Source organism: Pipistrellus kuhlii, unplaced genomic scaffold (genome assembly GCF_014108245.1).
Source record: "Pipistrellus kuhlii isolate mPipKuh1 unplaced genomic scaffold, mPipKuh1.p scaffold_m20_p_1, whole genome shotgun sequence".
NCBI lineage: Eukaryota > Metazoa > Chordata > Mammalia > Chiroptera > Vespertilionidae > Pipistrellus > Pipistrellus kuhlii.
Genome location: NW_023425404.1, coordinates 52,568,088 through 52,590,803, shown reverse-complemented (window position 1 = coordinate 52,590,803; position 22,716 = coordinate 52,568,088). Strand labels below are relative to the sequence as shown.

Genomic DNA, 22,716 nt, shown 5'->3' with positions numbered 1-22,716 from the left:
TAAATCCTCTCCTGAGGATGTTTGCTTTTTATTGATTTTTAGAGAGAGATGAAAGGGGAAAGAGAGAAACATTGATCAGTTGCCTCCCATACATGCCCCAACCGAGGATCAAACCAGAAACCTATGTATGTGCCCTGACTTGGAATCAAACCTCCAACCTTTTTAATATATAGGACAACACTCCAACCAACTGAGCCACCCTGCCAGGGCTAATCCTGTTTATCTTTGATATAAAACTAAAGTCTTTAAAAACTTTATTTGGAAATTATTTCAAATATACAGAAAAGTTGCAAAAATTGAAAATAGTGTAAAGGACACCTATATATCTTTTACCCTGAAACATCTATTGTTATGTTGTTAACATGTTGCCTCATTTGCATGTACTTTCTGTCCAAACCAATAAAAATATAATCAAGACACATACATAATTATGCATTTTCTAGTAGCCACATTTAAAAAGTAAAAATTAACAAGTTAAATGAACTTCAGTGATATATATTTTATTTAATATATTCAAAATATCATTCAATATGTAATTAGTATTTTAAAATTATTAATATATTTTAACAATCTTTTTAAAAATACGTGCTTTAAATTCATTGTGTAATTTACACTTAAGCACCTACCAAATGCTATAGTAATATAAAATATTAGGTAATTTATTCTTTGTTTTCCAGCTTTATTGGAGATATGATTGGCATATAACATGGTGTAAATTTAAGATATACAACAGTGATTTTACAGATTTATTGCAAAAATGATTACCACAATGACATTAGTTAATGTCATCACCTCACATAGTTAACTTTTTTGTGTGTGGTAAGAACTTTTATAATATACTCTCATGGCAACTTTCAAATATATGGTATAGCTCGGCTGGCATAGCTCAGTGGTTGAGTGTCGACCTATGAACCAGGAGGTCATGGTTGGATTCCTGGTCAAGGCACATGCCCAGGTTGTGGGCTTGATCCCCAGTGGGGAGCATGCAGGAGGCCACCAATCAATGATTCTCTCTCACCATTGATGTTTCCTTCTCTCTTTCTCTCTCCCTTCCTCTCTGAAATCAATAAAAATATATTTTTAAAAAAGACAAACTATTTTTAAATATATATTACATATTTAAAAAATAAAATGTATAGTATTATTAACTATAGTCATCATACTGTACATTACATCCCAGAACTTATTCACCTTATTACTGGAAGTTTTACACTTTGACTACCATTACTCATTCCTCCCATTATCTATTTTATCTATAATAATAAAAGCGTAATATGCCAATTAGACCAGACAGCCAAATGACCTTCTGGAAATCATTTCAGACGAATCTGCCATAGAGGGAGCTGAAGCAGAGGTGGTTAGGGGCAATCAGGCAGGCAGGCAAGTAGAATTATTAGGGGCAATCAGGTAGGCAGGCAAGCAATTGGGGTGAACAGGCCGGCCGGCAGTTGGGCGAATAATTAGGAGCCAGTAGTCCTGGATTGCAAGAGGTATGTCTGACTGCTGGTTTAGGCCTGATCCCTGTGGGATTGGGCCTTAACTGATAGTCGGACATCCACTTAGTGGTCCCGGATTGCGAGAGGATGCAGGCCGGGCTGAGGGAATGAATTTTGTGCACCGGGCCTCTAGTTTTAATGTATTATTTATATTTCAATTTTAACAGTTCATCCAGTAATCTCCTTTATAGCGCCCCCCCCCCCTTTAATAACAAAATGCAGTCTGAGTCAGTTGTCATGTATCTTTAGCCTTCTTTAATTTGGATCATTTGCACAGCCTTTGTTTCTTTATGTGGGTTTATTTTGTTTTGTTAGTATTTTTTTACAACTAAGAATATAGTTTTTTGCCGAAACCTGTTTGGCTCAGTGGTAGAGCATCGGTCTGTGGACTGAAAGGTCCCAGGTTCGATTGCCATCAAGAGCGTATAGTAGGAGGTGTGCAAGAGGCAGCTGGTTGATGTTTCTCTCTCAACGATTTTAGCTCTCTCTCTCTCCCCCTTCCTTTCTGTAAAAAATCAATAAAAGATAATAATAATAAAAAAAAGAATACAATCTTTGACTAAGAATACATTCATCCCTACCACACACTTACTTTCTCAAATAGATTTGGGTTTGTCTAATGTAAAACTAGGCTGTTGATATGCTTCACTACCTAATATACTGCCTTCAAAGTACTGAGTCAATATTTATTGATTTGATTAGGTACCTTTTCATGAATAAAGTTAATTATATAATCTTGTTTTAGGTAATTGTTAACAATCTCTTCCTGGTTCCTTGTTGCTTGTCTATATGACCCAAAGGACTTTAAGAAGTTATTTGGTTGCCAGTTTGTAATGAGAATAAGTATCAGTGAGGACACTATCACATAAAATGCCTGGAGAAATTTTAGAACTCTGAATTGAGAGCAAAAGAATTTGCAAAAGTTGAGAAGTTGGATACTCAGTAAATCTGAGTGATAGAGGAACACTAAGCAGCCAATTCATATGAAGGTAGGAATATGAAGACAGACCTGCTCTTTCAGATTCATATTGACCATGAGTAATCTGCTACCCTTCCTCATTAACCCCAATTTCTCTCCCTGAACTGCCCTGTTTATTTTAGGTGTGGTTTTTCCACTTCTCCTTTTAGCTTTTGCAAAGCACTGAACTTCTCCAGAGAGAGCTTTCACAGCTATGTTTCACATTCAGATATTTTGCAATTAAAAGTAAACCCTATAGAGTCATTTTGCCAACTTTTTTTCAGAGTTCCTCAGTCACCCTTGATTATTTGAAGAAGCAGCTTGTGGAAAGCTGTCTTGTAAGGCCAAATCTCCTACCCAGGGATCTGCTGCTAAAGACAATAGGCAGATATACATGAGGAAACTGAGGCCCACACTGGGATGCACTGCTAAGCTCTTAGCAAGCTGCACCTCTGCTTCTTGCTCTTTCTAGTAAAATATAAATATCTCGCTTATAAGGAATGCTTTTTGTCTAGTCTTATGCAAGTGGATTTTTTTTTTTTTAATTCTCACCAGAGGATATGTTTTATTGATTTTTAGAGAGAAGGGAAGGAATGGGAGAGAGAGAAACATTGATGCAAGAGAGACATCAATCAGTTGCCTCCCATTCCACACCCCATCCAGGGATCTAATCTGCAACACAGGTATGTGCCCTGACTGGAATTATGCTCCAAACAACTGAGCCACACCAGCCAGGACTGGAATCCTGTTTTTAAACAATGAGACTTGAGCTCTGGCTGGTGTGGCTCAGTTGGTTGACTGTCATCCTCTGCACTGAAAAGGTCAATTGGTCAGGGCACATGTTTGGGTTACAGGTTCGAGACCTGGTTAGGGTATGTGTAGGAGGCATTTGATGGATGTTTCTCTCTTTTCCTGTCTCAAAAAGAAAAAATCAATTTAAAAAATGTATTTAAAGAATGAGATTTGCCCCATCAGTGTGGCTCAGTTGGTTGAATGTCATCCAATCCACACACCAGGAGGTCACTGATTTGATTCCTGGTCAGGGCACATATCAGGGTTGCGGATTTGATCTCCAGAGGGGGCCATATAGGAGGCAGCAAATCAATGTTTCTGTTTGAAAGTGGAACATTAGTATATAATCAATTTTTTATTATTATTAATCCTTACCTGAGGATATTTTTCCATTGATTTTTAGAGAGAGTGGAAGGGATGGGGAGAGACAGAGAGAAACATCGATGTGAGAGAGACACATCAATTGGTTGCCTCCTGTATGCACTCCAACCAGGGCCAGGGATGGCGCCTGCAACCAAGGTAGGTACCCTAGACCAGAATCAAACCCAAGGCTCTTCTGTCTGAGAGCCGACACTATCCACTGAGCCTAACTGGCTAGGGTGGTATTTAGTTACTTTTAACTCAGAGACATTATGGCAGTAAAATATATACTTATTAACCTGTTTGTTCAGGCATATAACTCAAATCTTATTTCATATTGATTCCTCATACCTTATTTTTTAAAATATATTTGTTATTGATTTTAGAGAGGAAGGAAGAGGGGAGGGAGAGAGAGAAACATCAATGAGAGAATCATTGATTGGCTGCCTCCTGCAAGCCCTCCACTGGGGATCAAGCCTGAAACCCCAGCATATACCCTTGACTGGAATTGAACTCTGGACCCTTCAGTCTGCATGTTGATGCTCTGTCCACTAAGCCAAACCATTTAGGGCAGATCTTACACTTTTAACAAGATATTGTAAATGAAACAGAGTTTAGTGTTTATTAATTCTTATGTTTTCTATACAAGCAACTGTAAACCTACTTTTGCCCCACTGTGTGTGTGGTGCCAGGTGGTTACTGGAAATATCAGTGGGGAACACTTTGAAAGCTTATGATTGTCTAACCACTATGCAGTATACCTAAAACTAATTCAAAAGAATATTGAATGCAGGAGGTGCCCCACCTCCCACCATGAGAGGAAGCACCCCATGAGCTGGGACCCTCGCCAGACCCTTGTAGTGCTGGCCGCTGTGGTGTGTCCGCTGGGGAGGTGCAGACCCTCCTGTGTGTTGTGTCTCTGCTCCAGCCCGCACCCAGCCCCAACTTCCCTGCGGCCTGGGGGCGACATGCAGTTCCTGCCATCTATGTGGGCAGCTCTTCCTGAGCAGTCGTGATGCCTGGCTAATTAGCATATTCCCTATATATAGATAACATTTATTTTAAAGATAGCTTTTCCAGCCTTAGCTGGTTTGGCTCAGTGAATATAGCGTGACCCTGCAGACTGAAGGGGGTCCCAGGTTCAATTCCAGTCTAGGTCACATGCCTGGTTTCTGGGCTTGATCCCCCAGTAAGGGGTGTGCAGGAGGCAGCCGATCAATGATTCTCTCATCATTGATCTTTATCTCTCTCTCTCCCTTTTCCTTTCTCTCTGAAATCAATAAACATATTTTTTAAATACATTTTTATTGATTTTTTTTACAGAGAGGGATAGAGAGTTAGAAACATCGATGAGAGAGAAATATCGATCAGCTGCCTCTTGCACACCCCCTACTGGGGATGTGCCCACAACCAAGGTACATGTCCTTGACCGGAATCTAACCTGGGACCCTCCAAACCAGTTAGGACTACACACATCTTTTTAAAAAATATATTATTAAAAAATAAGATTTTCCATAGTAGTATGCCTTAACCTTAAAATATCACTAGGTATATGTGACTGCAGGGGAGACATAGGACATGGTTGGAAGTCATTCAGTTGAAATGACAACTTGCTGCTGTTGCAGATTCCAAAGCAGTGAGTTTGTTTTTAAAAATACATTTTTTTAAATTGATTTCAGAGAGGGAGAGTGAGGGAGTGAGAGATAGAAACATCAATGCCTACCTCACAAGGTTGAGGTAAGGCTTAAGTGAAGATATTTTATGAATACTAAAATATTAGTACTGTGCATATTGTTGGATGGACTTTCATGCCATTTTAGCTTAAGCTATTGCTAATAAATTGAATTCATAAGAAATTATCACCCTGTTTGACATGGTGTTCTGTTTGTTATATTTCACAATCAGAGAGGACCAGGTAAACTTTCGTGGATTCATGAGAACTTTGGCTCATTTCCGACCCATTGAGGATAATGAAAAGAGTAAAGATGTGAATGGACCAGAACCACTCAACAGCCGAAGCAACAAACTACACTGTAAGGAGCTAAAGTCTTCTGGTTTAAAACATTGCTTTTCATTTCTTACAGATTACTTACTCATTCATTTATTTAACAAAAAAGAGTATTGTGGTTAAGAGTTCAGACCCTGGAGCTAAACTGGCTAGGTATGAATTCCAGCTCTGCCATTTTTGACCATGTGACTTCGGGCAAATTATTCAAACTCTTTGAGCCTTGATTTCCTCTTTTGTAAAGTGGAATATTAAAAGATTTCACCTAGGGATGTTTGTGAGGATTAAATGAGTTAATATATGTCAAGTACTTAGTGCCTGGCAAGAGTTGGCTACTAATATTACTCATAGATTATAGAATGCCTACTGTGTACCAGGAACTGTAGTAAGTGCTAGGATGACAGCAGTAAAAAGATCCAGCCCCGTCTATGGCCATGACCATAACACCCTGAACGTACCCAATCTCAATTGGAAGCTAAGCAGCGCTTGGATGGGAAAAAGACCCAGGCCCACTTGTGAGGAATGATAATCCTCAGCTCATCTTAGAATTTGATAGGTATTAGATATGACTCAAGTGGGAGTGGACAGCTGGGTTTGTGCAATATTAAATTTTGTTCCCTTGCCTTTTGCCTCCTTTCCTTGGATGTTTGTTAGATTTCCCTCTGTCCTTCTTGGTTCATGTATAATATTGCCCAATCTCTTACAAAACTTCTCTAAGAAATTAAAATATAATTTCTCTTTTCATTTAACACAGTCACAGTTGGGATTGAAATTATGTTGAATTGATTGAATTCAAGCTTCTCTTCAAGGATTCACAGTGGTATACAGAGAGGTCTGTGAAAAGACTTTTTAATATTGAAACAAATATAGATGAATTATAGACTATTATAGACTATCATGCCAAATGTACATATATTTTTTATATGGTGCATAAGACATAGATTTTTTATTTGTGGCCCTTGGCCCATACCCTGGTCTCTCTGTCTATAGGATAGGAGTATGAGTTCACTCCTTTATTCAAGAAAAGGGTTTAAGAAGCATTGAAATAAGTATTGTTGTATAGGGTAGGGAAGATTTTTTTAACCAAAATAATGAAATACTGCTCTTCTCTGTACATAAGATCATGTACCTTAACGAAGAGCAGAACACTTGAATATAAACAAAACTAGATATAGAAGAAAATAGAACTCAAATGATTTGTGATCAAATTTACTGGATAATACTATATTGGTGAATTCTTATTGCTTCTTTCAAGACAATACTGTTTGAGACAAAAAGGAAGCCACCATTCACTGCAGCTGTCTGCTTTGTAACACCCCTCCCCCCTCCCCAAACCTCCAACCCTCACCGTCAAAGTAATGTAATATTAGGTTTGAGTAGAGAAATGTATCATAATGGGACTAGTGATAATCCCACTCTGTGCTAAAGAGAACACATCTTGGGAACCATATTTTAGTTTGGATTCTGGAGATATACTAGAGCATATATATAAAAAGCAACTAGAAGTTTGAAGGCACTGATGACCTCATGAATCATTATCGTAAGTAAGAGTCCTTTTATTGTATCATGGTAAAAAACACATAACAAAATTTACCATCTTAAATATTTTTAAGTGTAGTTTCGTAGTGTTAAGAATACTTACATTATTGTGAAACTTATCTCCAGAACTTTTCATTTTGCAAAGCTGAAATTCTATGCTCACTAAATTCCCCTTTTCCCCTCCATAAAAAGATTTTGAAAGAAGTGGGCATAAAGTCAGAAGAAGATAAGATTGGGTTAGAGATTTTTCTTCAAATATATGCAAGTTTATGATGTGGAGAATTTATGCAACAAGGACATGAATATATTTCAGTTTGACAGAAGGAAGAATTTTTTTTTTTTACGTTTTTTTTTATTAAATGATTATTTTTGTAGAAGGAAGAATTTTTAAGAGAGAGACTCATGTAAGGATAGGGCTGTCTCAGAAAAAGTAGTAATTCCCTGTTCAAGGGAAAAAGGGAATGGCCCTATCTGGGTAGCTCAGCTGGTTAGAGCATCGTCTGGATATGCCAAGGTTGTGGGTTCCCTGGTCAGGGCATACATAAGAATCAACCAGTGAATGCATAAATAAGTGGAACAACACATCAGTCTCTCTCTGCGCCTTTTTCTCTCTCAAATATTACCTAATAATAGACAAACATGTAAATTGTCTGTACTTCTGCTATACCCACAGCCAATCAGGAGTAAGTTTGTAAATTAACCCGACAAAGGTGGAGGGTTACATTGCATATGCAGGCATGGAGCAGCTGGGCCGGGTGGGACGCCTGCTATGAGGGGGATAGAAAGGGGAGTGGAGGGAGCTACAAGAGCAGTACTGGGCCAGAAGCGGGGACTTGGCAGCTCCCAGGCGGCCCAGGAGCGGGAACTTGGCGGGAAGCGAAGCCAGGGGAAGGAAGGCCTATTCTTGCAAGAATATCATGCAATGAGCCTCTAGTTAATAAGTAATTAAAAATTAAGCCAGACACTAAAGGATAAATATTGTTTGAATACTCTTATATGAGGTTCCTAGAGTAGTCAAATCTATAGAGAGAAAGTTGCCAAGGGCTGGGGGTTTGGGGTGATGGGAGTCATAGCTTAATGGGTCAGAGTTTCTTTAAGTTGGGAGAGCTAAAAAAGTTCTAGAGATGGATCATGGTGATGGTTATACCAAAATGTGAAAATACTTAACTAATCTTACAAAGGGTCAAATGGTAAATTTTATGTATATTTTATTTAAGAGAATAAACCGTGATTAAAAGGTAAAAGGTTTGAGATCATTAGTTTGGTCTGTCATTAAGCAAATGTATGAGTAATTACTAGGTGCAGAACACTATTTTAGGCCCAGGATATAATGATGCATATAAATCAGATTAGGTTTTTTGCTTTCATAGAGCTTATGATCTAATATGGGAGACAGACTATGGAAAAAAACAAATGAATAAACAAGATTAAGAGCATGGCAAGTTCTATGAAGGAAATGAATAAGGTGAGATTACAAAGTATCAAACTTTAGAATGGGTGGTCAGTGAACTCTTTGAGGAATTGAAATATGAGCTAAGACTGTGCCAACCATGTGAAGATAGGAGAGCTCTAGGCAAAGGGAACAACTGGTTTAAATTATAGTACTTGGTGTATTCAGAGAACAAAGAAGCATTATCAAGAAGTGAGTGGTACGGGAGGAGGCTAGAGAGGTGATGGCAAGTAAATGGCATTGATTGAGCTCTTATTGTGTGCCAGACACTAATTAAAGTGCCTTTCTTGGCTCTCCTCCCAGGATCTCACGCCTTTCCTTTTCCCTTTCCCTGCCCAGGCACATTACCCTTAGCTAAAGAACAACAACAATAAAGTGTCTTTCATGTGCCAACTCATTCAGTCCTCAGAACCCTATGAGGTGGATTCTGTTCTTATTTTGCACCCTTCAGGCAACTGAGTCACAACGCTAGTAAGCTTCAGAGCCAGGATTCAGCAGACCCAGACAGTCTTAACCTCTGTATTGTATTGGGCTGAGGAGCTCAAGCAAGAGGTCTGAGCTGGAGCTACATGTTTGGGAGCATTCAGAATTAGGAGGCATTTGAAGCCATGGAACTGGAAATTCCAGAAGGCTGCTTTGGAGACAAAAGTCCAAGTCATAGGACCAAGAATCAGGAAAGGGAGAGTAGAAAAGGAAAGGGAAGACCTAACAAAATGGCTCAGTCATTTGTGTGCTTGACTGTTCATTATCTTGGGGAAGGTGTTTCTTCTGGTTCAGGGACAGAGCTGGCTGACAGGAATCCAAGTCAGTTGAAAAATAACTACTATTGGTGCAGTTTTTTCTAAAACGTACTACTGGGTGATCTCTTCAGTTACACTGCCGGTGTCTTAGTCTGCTCAGGCTCTGTAACAAGACACCATTGCTGGGTGACGAAAATAACAGACATTTCTCACAGTTCTGGGGTCTGGGAAGTCTGAGATCAGGGTGTCACATGGTCAGTTTCCCGATGAAGGCTCTCTGCTGTTCACAAATAGTCATCATCTGACTTATCCTCACATGGAGAGGGTGGTAGAGACAGAGATGGGGCGAAAGAGATCTGTCTCCTTCCATCTTGAGGACTCTACCCTCATGACATAATCTAACCCTAATTACCCCCAAAGGCGCTACCTCCTAATAGGATTGCATTGGAGGTTAAGACTTCAACATGAATTGGGGGGGGCGGGGGGGCACACAAATCTTCACTCCATAGCACTTGGTTTTAAAATACGCAGTCCAATACAAAAACCAACAGATTTATAAAATTTGCTCAACCTGCCTGACTGGTGTGGCTCAGAGATTGAGTGTCAACCCATAAGCCAGGAGGTCATGGTTCAATTCCCAGTCAGGGCACATGCTCTGGTTGTGGGCTCAATCCCCAATAGGGGGCATGCAGGAGGCAGCCAATCAGTGATTCTCCCTCATCATTGATGTTCCTGTCTCTCTTCCTCTCTCTGAAAGCAATAAAAACATTAAAAAAAAGATGCTCGCCGGAACTGGTTTGGCTCAGTGGATAGAGAGCATCGGCCTGTGGACTGAAAGGTCCCAGGTTCGATTCTAGTCAAGGGCATGTACCTTGGTTGCGGGCACATCCCCAGTGGGGGGTATGCAAGAGGCAGCTAGTCGATATTTCTCTCATCGACGTTTCTAACTCTCTGTCCCTCTCAATTCCTCTCTGTGTAAAATCAATAAAATATATATTTTAAAAAAATTAAAAAAAGATGCTCAACTTCACTGGCTGTAAGGGAAATGCAAATTAAAACTACAAGATACCATCTCATACTTGTTAAAATGATAGTTATCAATAAAACAAGAAATAACAAGTGTTAGAGAGGATGTGGAGAAAAGGGAGCCCTCATACACTGCTTGTGAGAAAGTAAACTGGTTCAGCCACTAAGGAAAACAATTTGAAGGTTCCTCAAAAATAAGTATAGACCACATGAGTTAGCAGTCCCACTTTGGGGTATTGTCCTAGAAATTTTGGAAACATGTATTTGTAAAGGTATATGTATTCCTCTGTTTGGTGCAGCATTATTCATAGTGGCCAAAAAATGAAAACAATCTAAGTGTCCTTTGATGGATGATGAAAGGATGAAATACTACCATTTGCAACAACATGAATGGATATTGAAAGTATGCTAAGCAAATTAAAGTCAGATGGAAAAGGACAAGAACCACATGAGTACACTCATATGTGGGATATAAAACAGAAAGCAATAAGCAAACAAACAATTCATAGATACGGGCAGCAATATGGTGGTTACCAGAAAAGGAGAAGGATGGGGGAAGAATGAAGAGAGTCAAATAAATGGTCACAAAAGGAAATTAGGCTTTGGGTGGTAAGCACACAATGCAATATGCAGATGATATAGTACAGAATTGCATGCCTGAAACATGTTATTAACCAGTCACCCTGATTAATTTTTAAAAAGAATTAGCAGTTCAGGCTTCTGTAAATACTTCAACAGAAAGGTATTCCAGTTACCTAATTAAGAAATGCAGAAATAGATGTTAAAAGGTTATATAGCAAACAGGTTTCTATCCCAAAATCATCCTGAAGATAGCTTAGTAGATAACACATTTTATCCTATTTCTGAAATGTGACAATATATACAGAATTGTGTGTGTGTTTAGTTTAGGAAATATATTAAACATACATTCCTGGAGGAACACTTATGATCTTTGTCTCCTTTCCCTTAAACTGTAAACCATCTAATCATATATATTTTTCAAATTTGATAAAGATAGTTACTCAACTAACCAAATTAAGAACAGACAACATTAGAGAAAATCTTCCCCCTCCAGAATTCTAATATACCTTACAAAGAGTAAGTTAGATTTAAAAAAATATTTTTTACTTTTTTTATTTTTAAATTTTATTTTTATTGCTTTCTGAGGGAGAGAGAGATAGAAACATCAGTGATGAGAGAGAATCATTGATCGGCTGCCTCCTGCACTGCACCTACCAGGAATTGAGCCCACAACCCAGGCATGTGCCCTGACTGGGTATTGAACTGTGACCCATTGGTTCTCAGTTTGATGCTCAACCATTGAGCAACATTGGCCTAAGTACTTTGACTTTTAGAGAATGCACTCCTTTAGGGGTGTGTGATATTTAACCCTTTAAAACATTTTTTATTGATTTTAGAGAGAGGAAGGGAGAGGGAGAAAGAAACATCAATAAGAGGGAATCACTTCCTGCATGCCCCCTATGGGATTGAGCCCACAACTCTTGGAATTGAACTGTGACTGCGTGGTTCATGGGTCAGTGCTCAACCATGTGCTCATGTATTTGTACCTAGTGCTAGCTCTGCCTGGAATGCCACTTTGTCAGACTTGTTCAAATGTTACTGAATCAGAAAGGCATATCTGCTACTTGCTTTGTCTCCCTGAATTTCAGATATATGATAGCACTTATAAAGTAAGTAATGTGGCCCAGCCTGTGTGGCTCAGTGCTTGAGCAGCTACCTTTGAACCGGGAGGTCACAGTTCAATTCCCTGTCAGGGCATATGCAGGCTCAATCCCCAGTAGGGGGTGTGCAGGATCAATGATTCTCATCACTGATGTTTCTATCTCTCCCTCTCCTTCACCCTTCCTCTCTGAAATCAATAGAAGTATTTTTAAGAAATAAAGTAAGAAATGCATGTTGATTTCCACTACATCATGAGCTCCTTAATTAAAGACAAGCTCTAAATCTGTGTGTCTTAATGCCTCGAGCATTGAATTTTGACCTTTTAGTGTTCACAGCACTCTACTGAAAACCAAAAATTTTAGTGGCATACTTGAAGTGATTCAAAGCCTCAAAACAGAGGCAGTCATTTCCTCGGGGTGAGGATGTCTCACAGTGCCTATAAAATCATCCACGCTTGGCGCTCTTCCTCTATAATTTGTTTCCTAACCCATTTCTTCTAGGAACCCAACAAATGTTCTCTTTTGGTAAAAACAAAAAACATCATCATTATCGCACTACTAAACGCCTGATGCAAGAATAGACCTTCCTTCCCCCGGCTGGCAGCACCAGCTTCCCTCCTCTGGCCACTGGCAGGCACCCAGGACCCTGGCTGCTTCCCTCCAAGATTCACTTGGTAGCCCTTCAGCACTATGGCTGAATTATTTTTGCTCTTCTGGATTCTCTTATATAGCCTGCTTTCTAGAATAAGACCATCAAATTCTTGGCATTTCTACTTGAAACTGAAGCTCTTTACCTACAGCACTCCCAAGTAGTAGAAAATTATTTGAAACTTGCTCAAATTTACCAAAGTGACCGTTTTCCCAGGGCAATACTTGGTATAGTCAGCCATTTGGTTAGCTATATGGCTCTGATTGGCTTCCCCTGAGCAGTGCACAGTAGACTTGATGGATTGTGTGAGATAACCTAATTTACAGAATCACTTATGAGTGGTGGTGTGTTTTATGTTTTGTTTTGTTTTTTATTTAATATTTTTATTGATTTCCAGGAGGAAGGGTGAAGGAGAGAGAGATAGAAACATCAATGATGAGAGAGAATCATCAATCCTGCACTTCCCCTACTGGGGATTGAGCCTACAACCAGGATATGTGCCCTGACCAGGAATGGAACTGTGATCTGCTTCATAGGTGGGCGCTCAGCCACTGAGCTACACTGGCCAGGCTGGGTGGTGGTGTGTTTTTTTTAATTCTAATATAAGAAAAAGGACATTTGCTCCTGGCCAGTAGCTCAGTTGTTAGAGTAGGGGTGTCGAACTCAATCAGAGAAGGGGCCAAAATCTAAAATCCAGCCTAAATCGCGGCCCGAATGGTTTACGGAACAGTCATAAACTGTCATTGTGATGGAAACGCAGCGGAGTGCAGTGATGACAGCGCAGTGCAGGCCACATTGCAAGGCCTGGCGGGATGGATTTGGCCCGCGGGCCTTGTGTTTGACACGTGTGTTAGAGGGTCAGCCCTAGCACCTAAGGGTTGTAGGTTTAATCAAGGTGCATGTGGGAGGCAACCAATCAATATGTGTGTCTCACATTGATGTTTCTCTCGCCCTCCCTCCCACTCTCTTTAAAAAATGATGGAAACATATTTTCCAGTGAAGATTAACAACAAAAGAAAAAGGACATTTGACTTTTTATTAAGTTTTCTGTTTTGTTCCAGGAGGGCCCCATATTTCATCAAAGCTAAGATGCCATCTATTATGGGATGGATCTCAATTTTCTTAAGTTTTACAATTTACAATGTCTTTAAAAGCTCTACAAGTAATGGCAATGGTTCTTGGAAAATATTAATTCACTTTTAGTTTTCTGTCTGGTTTAGTTATCTAATATTTAGTTTCTTGAGAAGGGGAAAAACACTACTGAATTTCCACTAACTTCTTGTTTTTCCCTCTCAGTTGCTTTTCGACTATATGATTTGGATAAAGATGACAAGATCTCCCGAGATGAGCTGTTACAGGTATGTGGAGAGCTCCCATGCACATGGAGAACTTGTGTTTGGGCCCTGCCTGCTTATTCATTTGGGCAGGAATTATACTTTCCTTCAGGAAGCATTTACTTAACTCCTGCTGTGTGCAGAGTTCTATCCTATAAATAAGGAAGAGCACATAATTTGGGGAAACTTGAAATGGCTCATTAATTTCTCAAAGACAAATGTCTCTATTTAAAAGATAAGTCAGTTTGCCCTGGCCACTGTTGCTCAGTGGTTGGAGTGTAGGCCCCACACCTAAAATTCTCGGTTTGATCCCTGGCCCCAATCGATATTTCTCTCTCATATTGATGTTCTCTCTCTCTCTCTCTCTCTCTCTCTCTCTCTCTCTCTCTCTCTCTCTCTCTCCCCCCTCCCTCCCTTTCTCCTCCCTCCTTTCTCTAAAAATCAATGAAAAAAAATCATTGGATGAGGATTACCTCCCTCCTTCACCCCCATCCTCCAAAAAAGGGTAAACTAAATGTCTTTTAGGTGCTGACTGGCAGAACTAAAATATGTGAGATGATTAAAATGTTCTGTTAGTGTCCTGTCAGTTCATTGGCAGCTGGGTAATTCTGATGACACTGGGTAATTACCACTGTTTCGTCTGACCTTGGGCTTGACATAAGAGTCAAGGACCTGCTGCTGGGCTGGTTACACCAAGCTGATTGCTCATTGTCTTTTGTTGCTGCCCTGTCCTTTACCAGCAGAGTCTGGGATTTCATCCTATTAGTCATTGCCCTTCTATTCTTCCTCTCTCCCTTTCTCAAAATACACACAAATTTAGAAGGGGAGAAAATTCTTCCCTTTTTCATTTTTATTTATTTATTTTTAATATATTTTTATTGATTTCAAAGAGAAAGGGAGAGGGAAAGAGAGATAGAAACATCAATGATGAGAGAGGATCATTGATTGGCTGCCTCCTGCACGCCCCACACTGGGGATCAAGCCTGCAACCTAGGCATGTTTGCGCCCTTGATTGAGATCTGATCTGTTAGAGAGGTTTGAGGTTAGACTGAGTTGTCTAGTCAGCCATACACAATCAGGAAAAATGGCAAATGGCTTGGTTACTTTTTGTTTTTGCTAGCATTGCCTTTTTTTTTTTTTTAATATATTTTATTGATTTTGTACAGAGAGGAAGGGAGAGAGATATAGAGCTAGAAACATTGATGAGAGAGAGTCATCGATCAGCTGCCTCTTGCACACCCCCTACTGGGGATGTGCCCGCAACCAAGGTACATGCCCTTGACCGGAATTGAACCCGGGTCCCTTCAGTCCCCAAGCCGACGCTCTATCCATTGAGCCAAACCGGTTTCAGCAGCATTGCCTCTTTTTATTAATCTTTCAATGTGTGTACATTTATCCCCAAAATGTACAACTTCCAATTTTCTACAGTTGATTTGCTGGGGCAGTGCGGGGGAGAGGGGTTAGAATGACTAATGTTGATGCACATCATTATTTTAACTGTTCAGAGAAACTAATTTACTTTTTTAAAATCATTTCAAGAGATAGGAGAGGGTTGCAAAGGAGTGGGGGAAAGGAAGGCCTATGAACAGCTGGGCTAGAAGGCCTTTCTTGTGGAAAAGCTAGGCTCTTACCTTTTAAAGACAGAGATGGCTGACTACAGTGATGTGAGGCATCACAAAGCATCTTTTCCCCCATTTCATACTAAGGTTCATATGATCAAAGTTGTTTATTTTGCTTAACGTAGCAGTTTTCAAAGTATATTCACATCTAAAAATGTTAGCAAAATTGGGAGGGGGTGGATTTTTATTTTTTTTTTTTTGCTTGAGACAAATTTTGTGAAATAGTGTTAAAAATTTACTGCACTTCTCATAGTACTTAGAGTGTTATTTTTCTAAAAGGGAGGATTTAGGCCAGGCCAGCATGGCTCAGTGGTTGAGTGTCAACCTATGAACCAGGAGGTCAGTGCTCAATATGCCTGGGTGCCTGGTTGTGGCTTGATTCCCTTCCCCAGTGTGGGGCTTGCAGGAGGCACCCATCAGTGATTCTCTCCCATCATTGATGTTTCCCTCCCTCCTTCTCTCCTTTTGTCCCTCCCAGAAATCAGTTTTAAAAATAGTTTTTAAAAAGGGGATGGGGTGGATTTAGTATTTAACCCTTCAAGGATCTTTCTGTTTCTTGGCCATACTTTAGGGATAGTGGGTCAGCGCGCCACCTCAAAGAGACTGCATTTGGGTGGGATTCCAGAAAGCCCTTCCAAACTTAATAAGTCCAGTAAGAATCTAGTTTGCTCCCTGGCTGAGCTGAAACACTGATGATGTCTCGCCGGAGCAGAGCAGAACAGCACAGTGCAAAACAGACCAACATGGTGCAGAGCCTGGCAGACCATGGAGGAGAAGAGCAGAGCTGTCTAGCTGGAGAGGGGCCTGGCCCCAGGGCTGCCTCACAGCTGTGCTGTATCACAATTGAGTGTTTTGTAGTGAATAAAGTTTTCTTCTTCAATGCAAAAAAGAAAGAAATTAATTTGCCTCATAAAATAAGTTGTCGTCCAGATTGATACAGCAACTAAATGATGTCCAGGAACCAGACTTCTTCTGTTTTACTCTGGCATTCACAGCACATATGACTTTCACCCCTTGATCCCAGGATGGCTGCTACAACACCAGGCATCTCTATGTTCCAGGCAGCAAGAATGGGCAAAGCAAAATGCAAAGAGCTCTCTCTCAGTGAGGTTTGCTTTCCTGTTCAATGAACTTGCCAGAGAGTTCTGTTCATGTCATTGTCATTGAATGGCCTAAATGATCCAGGCCCATGTCTCTCAGTGCTCAGTAGTTGAACAATGACCTATGAACCAGGAGGTCACAGTTCCATTTCCCAACATGGATTGATCCCCTATAGGGATTTTGCAGGAGGCAGCCAATATATGATTCTCACTCATCACTGATGTTTCTTTTTTTTAAAATATATTTTATTGATTTTTTACAGAGAGGAAGGGAGAGAGATAGATAGCTAGAAACATTGATGAGAGAGAAACATCGACCAGCTGCCTCCCACACACCCCCTACCGGGGATGTGCCCACAACCAAGGTACATGCCCCTGACCGGAATCAAACCCAGGACCTTTCAGTCTGCAGACAGACGCTCTACCGCTGAGCCAAACCGATTTGGGCCATTGATGTTTCTTCTCTCCCTCTCCCTCTCTCTCTCTCTCTCTCTCTCTCTCTCTCTCTCTCTCTCTCTCTCCCCCTCCCTCCTCTCCCTCCCTCCCTTCCTTCCTTTCTGCAGTCAAAATATATATATATATAGCCGAAACCGGTTTGGCTCAATGGATAGAGCGTCGGCTTGGGGACTGAAAGGTCACGGGTTCGATTCCGGTCAAGGGCATGTGCCTTGGTTGCGGGCACATCCCCAGTAGGGGGTGTGCGGGAGGCAGCTGATCGATGACTCTCTCATTGATGTTTCTAACTCTATCTCTCTCCCTTCCTCTCTATACAAAATCAATAAAATATATTTAAATATATATATATATATATATATATATATATATATATATATATTTTTTTTTTTTTTTTTTTTTTTTTTTTAATGGAATTGCCTACATAAGAAGATAAGGGTTTCAGCTTTCTGGCCATTACATTTAAAGGCATCAGAGGAAAAGAGGGTTGGGGTAGTTTTATCTTTAATCTTGGTTAAGTGTCCCCCTGACCCCAAGTCTCCTGTAAGCCTGGCTTTTGGTCCTGCAGGTGCTACGCATGATGGTCGGAGTGAATATCTCAGATGAACAGCTGGGCAGCATCGCAGACAGGACCATCCAGGAGGCTGATCAAGATGGGGACAGTGCTATATCTTTCACAGAATTTGTTAAGGTCAGTCAGTCATCTCATGGTTTGAAAACTTAAATCCTGCACGGGAGGGAGGGAGGGAGAAAAACATTGAGATAAGAGCATGGGACAATGTCTCCTGTTATGACCTTCATAACTATAATTGCTTCCCCCCTCACTCCCCAGGTTTTGGAGAAAGTGGACGTAGAACAGAAAATGAGCATCCGATTTCTTCACTAAAGGACAGACTACTAAACTGTTCCTTGCTTTCTAGTATTTAAGAACTGGAACTTGGGAATCCTCCTGTCCACCAGCCCCACCTCCACCTCATCATTCGTCTTCTCCCAAAGTACTACTACTGTTGCATGACAACCCCCAATATGTCTGCCAACATAAACCTGCCTTTTGTGTACAAACAGGGCATTACAGAATGGTACACCCGGTCTATATTTGTTCCATATCATTTGCCGATTATCTCCATTTCTCAATATTCTCCCCACTCCCCTTCAGCTGCTGAATGCCACATGTGCATCTCGTCTGACAAAGAAGAAATCATGTCAAGAACCAGCCAGCACAGCTTTTTCATTGGATATAGACTCTAGCCATGCTGTCTTCCCTCCCACAAGGCTTTGGCATGCTCCTCCATCCTTTTTTATATGTCATTTGCTTTTCTACATCTTGTTTCTACCCAACACATCATTAATCTTTCAATCTCCCTGCTTTTTATTACGTTTCGATCTCTTCTGTTCTACATAGCATCCCAAGCTATGCCTGTTCAATGTATTTTTCTGACTTGGCAGGATAGTTCAGTGGTCTGGCAGTTTTGAACTACCTTTACTCTTGATTAGGTCTCTGGGATGTTGCCTCTCTAGGGGCTTTTCAATACTGAACACTCCTCTCAGAAGAATGTGATCGCCCTTGGTCCCCTGTACTCTGCTTTGCCGTCAGAGGGCTGTGAATTTGAGGTGTTCCTCTGGAGAGGTGGTGGCCGCGATGAGGTTAGAGCAGTGTCTTTCAGGTGACTCGCCGGGTCACTCTACCTCTGGTCTCTGATTCTCGACATGCACGCACGCCTACGTAGCTACTCTTGCTTGTACAGTGTTGACTTTCAGAAAACAGACATATGCTAGCAGGTTTGCTTAGTTTTGGGACATTGTCACCACCAGAATGGCTGCTCTGGCGATATGCTTGGGGACTTTCCCATGGCTTTTTGAGCACGCAAGCTGGCACCCTAAAAGCCTCATGTATCCCCACTTCTGCAGCATGGTTTATGCCAGTGTTTTTCACTTCACACTTCCAAACAGGAAGGTTAGTGTTACAGAAGTGCCTACTTATTCCCGCCCAAGATATTTAAAAAGTGTCCTCAGTGTCTTGAAGTTTTGCACAAAATTCTCTATGAATTTTACACTTGGCAAATGTTAATGTTGGAGGCCATAGTCAGCTCCTAATAAAGGCCCAAAACTTTGAGTGTATTGTATCATAAGCAACCTGCTTACATTTATTTCCCAGCTCCTCTCTCAGACCATTGCTAATCCCTTAAAATCAAGGGGTCTGGCACTGGTGGCAAACCTGAGGTGGTATTACAGCCCTTTGCACAAGCCAGAGCAAGTTTTCTGCCTGAGTCAGCTTAGTATAGACCTCACTGAATCAGCCTGTTATCATCCTAACATCTCTCTTAAGTTTATCAGTCTGCTCATCCTTATAACTGCCTTTGGCTGATTTTGTCTTGACTCATTGCATGCTTGTTTCCTTGCTTTGGAAGTCTATCCAAGATGAATACATAATACTTTAGGAAGGAAATTGCTTTTTAAAAAAAATGCAAAGAGATTGGGCAGAGTGGGGAACAGGAGTGTCCAGGCTGAATAACTCAAGTATAAATGACTGAGAAATACTTGGTGAAGTATCAGTCTGACTTTGAGATCAAGTGATGTAGTTATAGGAATCATATAAAAGGGAAGGACAGACACTGATCTGTTAAAGAGGTACTTCAAAGGCTCCTTGACTTGCATATTTAAAGTTCCTAAGATTATGGCTATTTCTTCCTTTTGGCTGTATTGCAAATTGTTTTCATCCACAGCTGTGCCTTACTGTTCCATTCAAACTGTATTCTTCGATCCATCAATAATAAATTCTTGTAGTTAAAACAATATAACTTAGTTGATTTTGTCCATGTGTTTTACAAGAAGTGTATATAACTAAATTGCCTTCAAGTTTTTTAAATCACAGTGTTTCCCTTAGGTTTGTCTGGCTCCTTAAATGTAGAAAAGGCCTAAAAATGGGGTATCTATCTATTGCTTGTTATTAAGTTGTCTATCCCCTCATTCATGTGCAACCTTAGTGATATATTGCACCCAGCTGTTATCCCATGGATTTTCACATCTCCAAGCTTTAGTGTCTGCTTGGTCTGTGCATACTCTGTGCATCTCTTCTTATTTTAAGGTTTAGTGGTATGACACAAGATTTCAGAGCAGTAATAGCTGGAATCAATGGTTATATAAATTCTAACATAATCCTCCTTTTGCTATCCCTCTGCCCCAAAATCCATTCAAATTTACATGCATGATGTTTCTTCACTTTGAGTCTAATTTTAGGGTTTGGAAAAATAAAAAATGAATGGAGTGACTATATAGGCAATTTTGGAGGAACATTAATGTTACTGACAATGTCTGTAGGTATAACAGTCTGTGACTAAAATAAAACAATACTGCAAAAAAACATTATAAAACCATTACAACATTAGATGCAGTTTGAGAAGAATCTTTTTTTGGGGGGCGGGGGGGGGGACTTTAAATATTTTTTATTACAGTTGACATACAATATATTATTTTCAGGTGTACAACACAGTGGTTAGACATTATGTAACTAAATGATCATCCCAATAAATCTAATACCCATCTGACACCATGCAGTTATTAGAATACTAGAGGCCTGGTGCACTTACTTGTGCGTGGGTGGGGTCCCTCTGTGTGGCCTGCGGGGATTGGGCCAAAACTGGCAGTCCAGTGCTGCCTGCTGATCCTACCTGTTGCTCCTGCTCATTCTGGCCCACTGCGCCTGCTGTGGGCTCATGCCCAGCCATAAGCCCTGCGTCTGGTGCCCGTTCCAAGTGGAGTGTGTGTGGGGGGTGGGGTGGGGGTGGGGGGTGGGGATGCAATCAGCTCTCTGGGCAGGTGGGCCTTGAGAGGCCCTTGCCTGCTGGGATCCAGATCCATCCCACTGAAGTTTGCGCTGTTTGGAGAAGAATCTCTTTAACCAACTTTATTTCCCTTGCTCCTTTCTATTCTACCCATGCATTATCTATTTGAACATAAATGTAACATAACACAAGATCATACTAGCTTTTAAAAACTGACATTGTATAAAGATGAAGAGGCCCAACCAGCATGGCTCAGTAGTTGAGTGTCAACTTATGAAAAGGAAGTCATGGTTCAATTCCTGGTCAGGGCATATGCCCACATTGTGGGCTAGATCCCCATGTGGGGTGTGCTGGAGGTAGCTGATAGATGATTCTCTCTCATCATTGATGTTCTTTCTCTTTCCCTTCCTCTCTGAAATCAATAAGAATATATAAAAAATAAAATACTGTTTAACGAAGAGATTGTGTGTGGGGGTGATACAACCTCATAGACAATACTATGGTTATTACCAATGGGAAAGAGGGTGGGGGCAGGTAAAAGAGGGTAAAGGGGGGATAAAAGGTGATGGAAGGAAACCTGACTTGGGTTGGTGAACACACAATTTACAGATGGTGTATTATAGAATTGTACACCTGAAACCCATATGATTTTATTAACCAATAAATTCAATTAAAAAAATAAAATAAAAACATTTCCCCATGTTATTATCTGTTCTTCCTAGTTTATATTAATGATTGCATTAGATTTTACCAAATAATGTTATATTTAACCATTAATTTTAAAAATAATTTTAATTTTATAAAATAATGATAGTGAATGCCTTTCTGCAGATAACTTTTTCTTTTTAAAAAATATTTTTATGGTTTCAGAGAGGAAGGGAGAGGGAGAGATAGAAAGAAACATGGATGAGAAAGAATCATTGATTGGCTGCAACCCAGGGACTGAGCCTGCAACCCAGGCATGTGCCCTTGACCAAAATCGAACCTAGGATCCTTCAGTCCACAGGCCAACTCTCTATCCAGAGCCAAACTAGCTAGGGCTCTTTTTCTTTTTAAATATGTTTTTATTGATTTCAGAGAAGGAAGACAAAGGAAGAAAAATATCAATGATGAGAATCATGAATCAGCTGCCTCTTGCATGCCCCCTACTGGAGATCAAATCTGTCACTGGGACATGTGCCCTGACCAGGAATTGAACCATGACTTTCTGATTCATGAGCCGATACTCAACTACTGAGCCATAACTGATGGCTTTTATAGGTTCCAAAATTAATGAATGCCACAAGCTTTCAAATTACTCTATTACCTTTAGAATGTCCTTTTTAGAATATCCTTTAAAGTCACCTGTTTTCAAATTGATTTTACAATCGTCAAGTTTTACATTTAAAACAGTATTAGAATAGTTTGTGCTGATTGGGATTTAGAGCAAGTATTTACTGCAGAGATGCCTCAGAGAGGACTATCTTTATTAACCGGATTTCTTATGCTACGAACTAGATATTTTTCCTGTTCCTCAAACACTTGAGAGTAGACTAGCTTGGAAGGAAATTATTACTACTGGACTGATACTCTAAATTCAGAGTACATTAGCTGATCTTTGAATCAACCAGCGATTCAAACTACAGATGGCTGGTATTTGCCCCTATATGTGTTTAACATCTAGTTTAGTAGAAACAACAATTTAGAGATTTTATTCTTCCCTCTACATCAAAAAATTATGGGAGATTCACT

The 22,716-nt window shown here is 40.3% G+C and overlaps 1 protein-coding gene across 1 annotated transcript in view; it reads left to right on the top strand.

The window, feature by feature from the left end:
• Positions 1–19,996, top strand: part of CHP1 (calcineurin like EF-hand protein 1) — a 42,277-nt gene extending 22,281 nt beyond the window's left edge. Inside the window, exons 4-7 of the mRNA XM_036445701.2 lie at positions 5,512–5,639; positions 13,994–14,055; positions 17,772–17,894; positions 18,036–19,996. Of these exons, the coding sequence (XP_036301594.1) occupies positions 5,512–5,639; positions 13,994–14,055; positions 17,772–17,894; positions 18,036–18,089 (367 nt within the window). The 3' untranslated portion in view covers positions 18,090–19,996. The remainder of the gene's footprint in view (positions 1–5,511; positions 5,640–13,993; positions 14,056–17,771; positions 17,895–18,035) is intronic.
• The last annotated feature ends 2,720 nt before the right edge of the window (positions 19,997–22,716 follow it).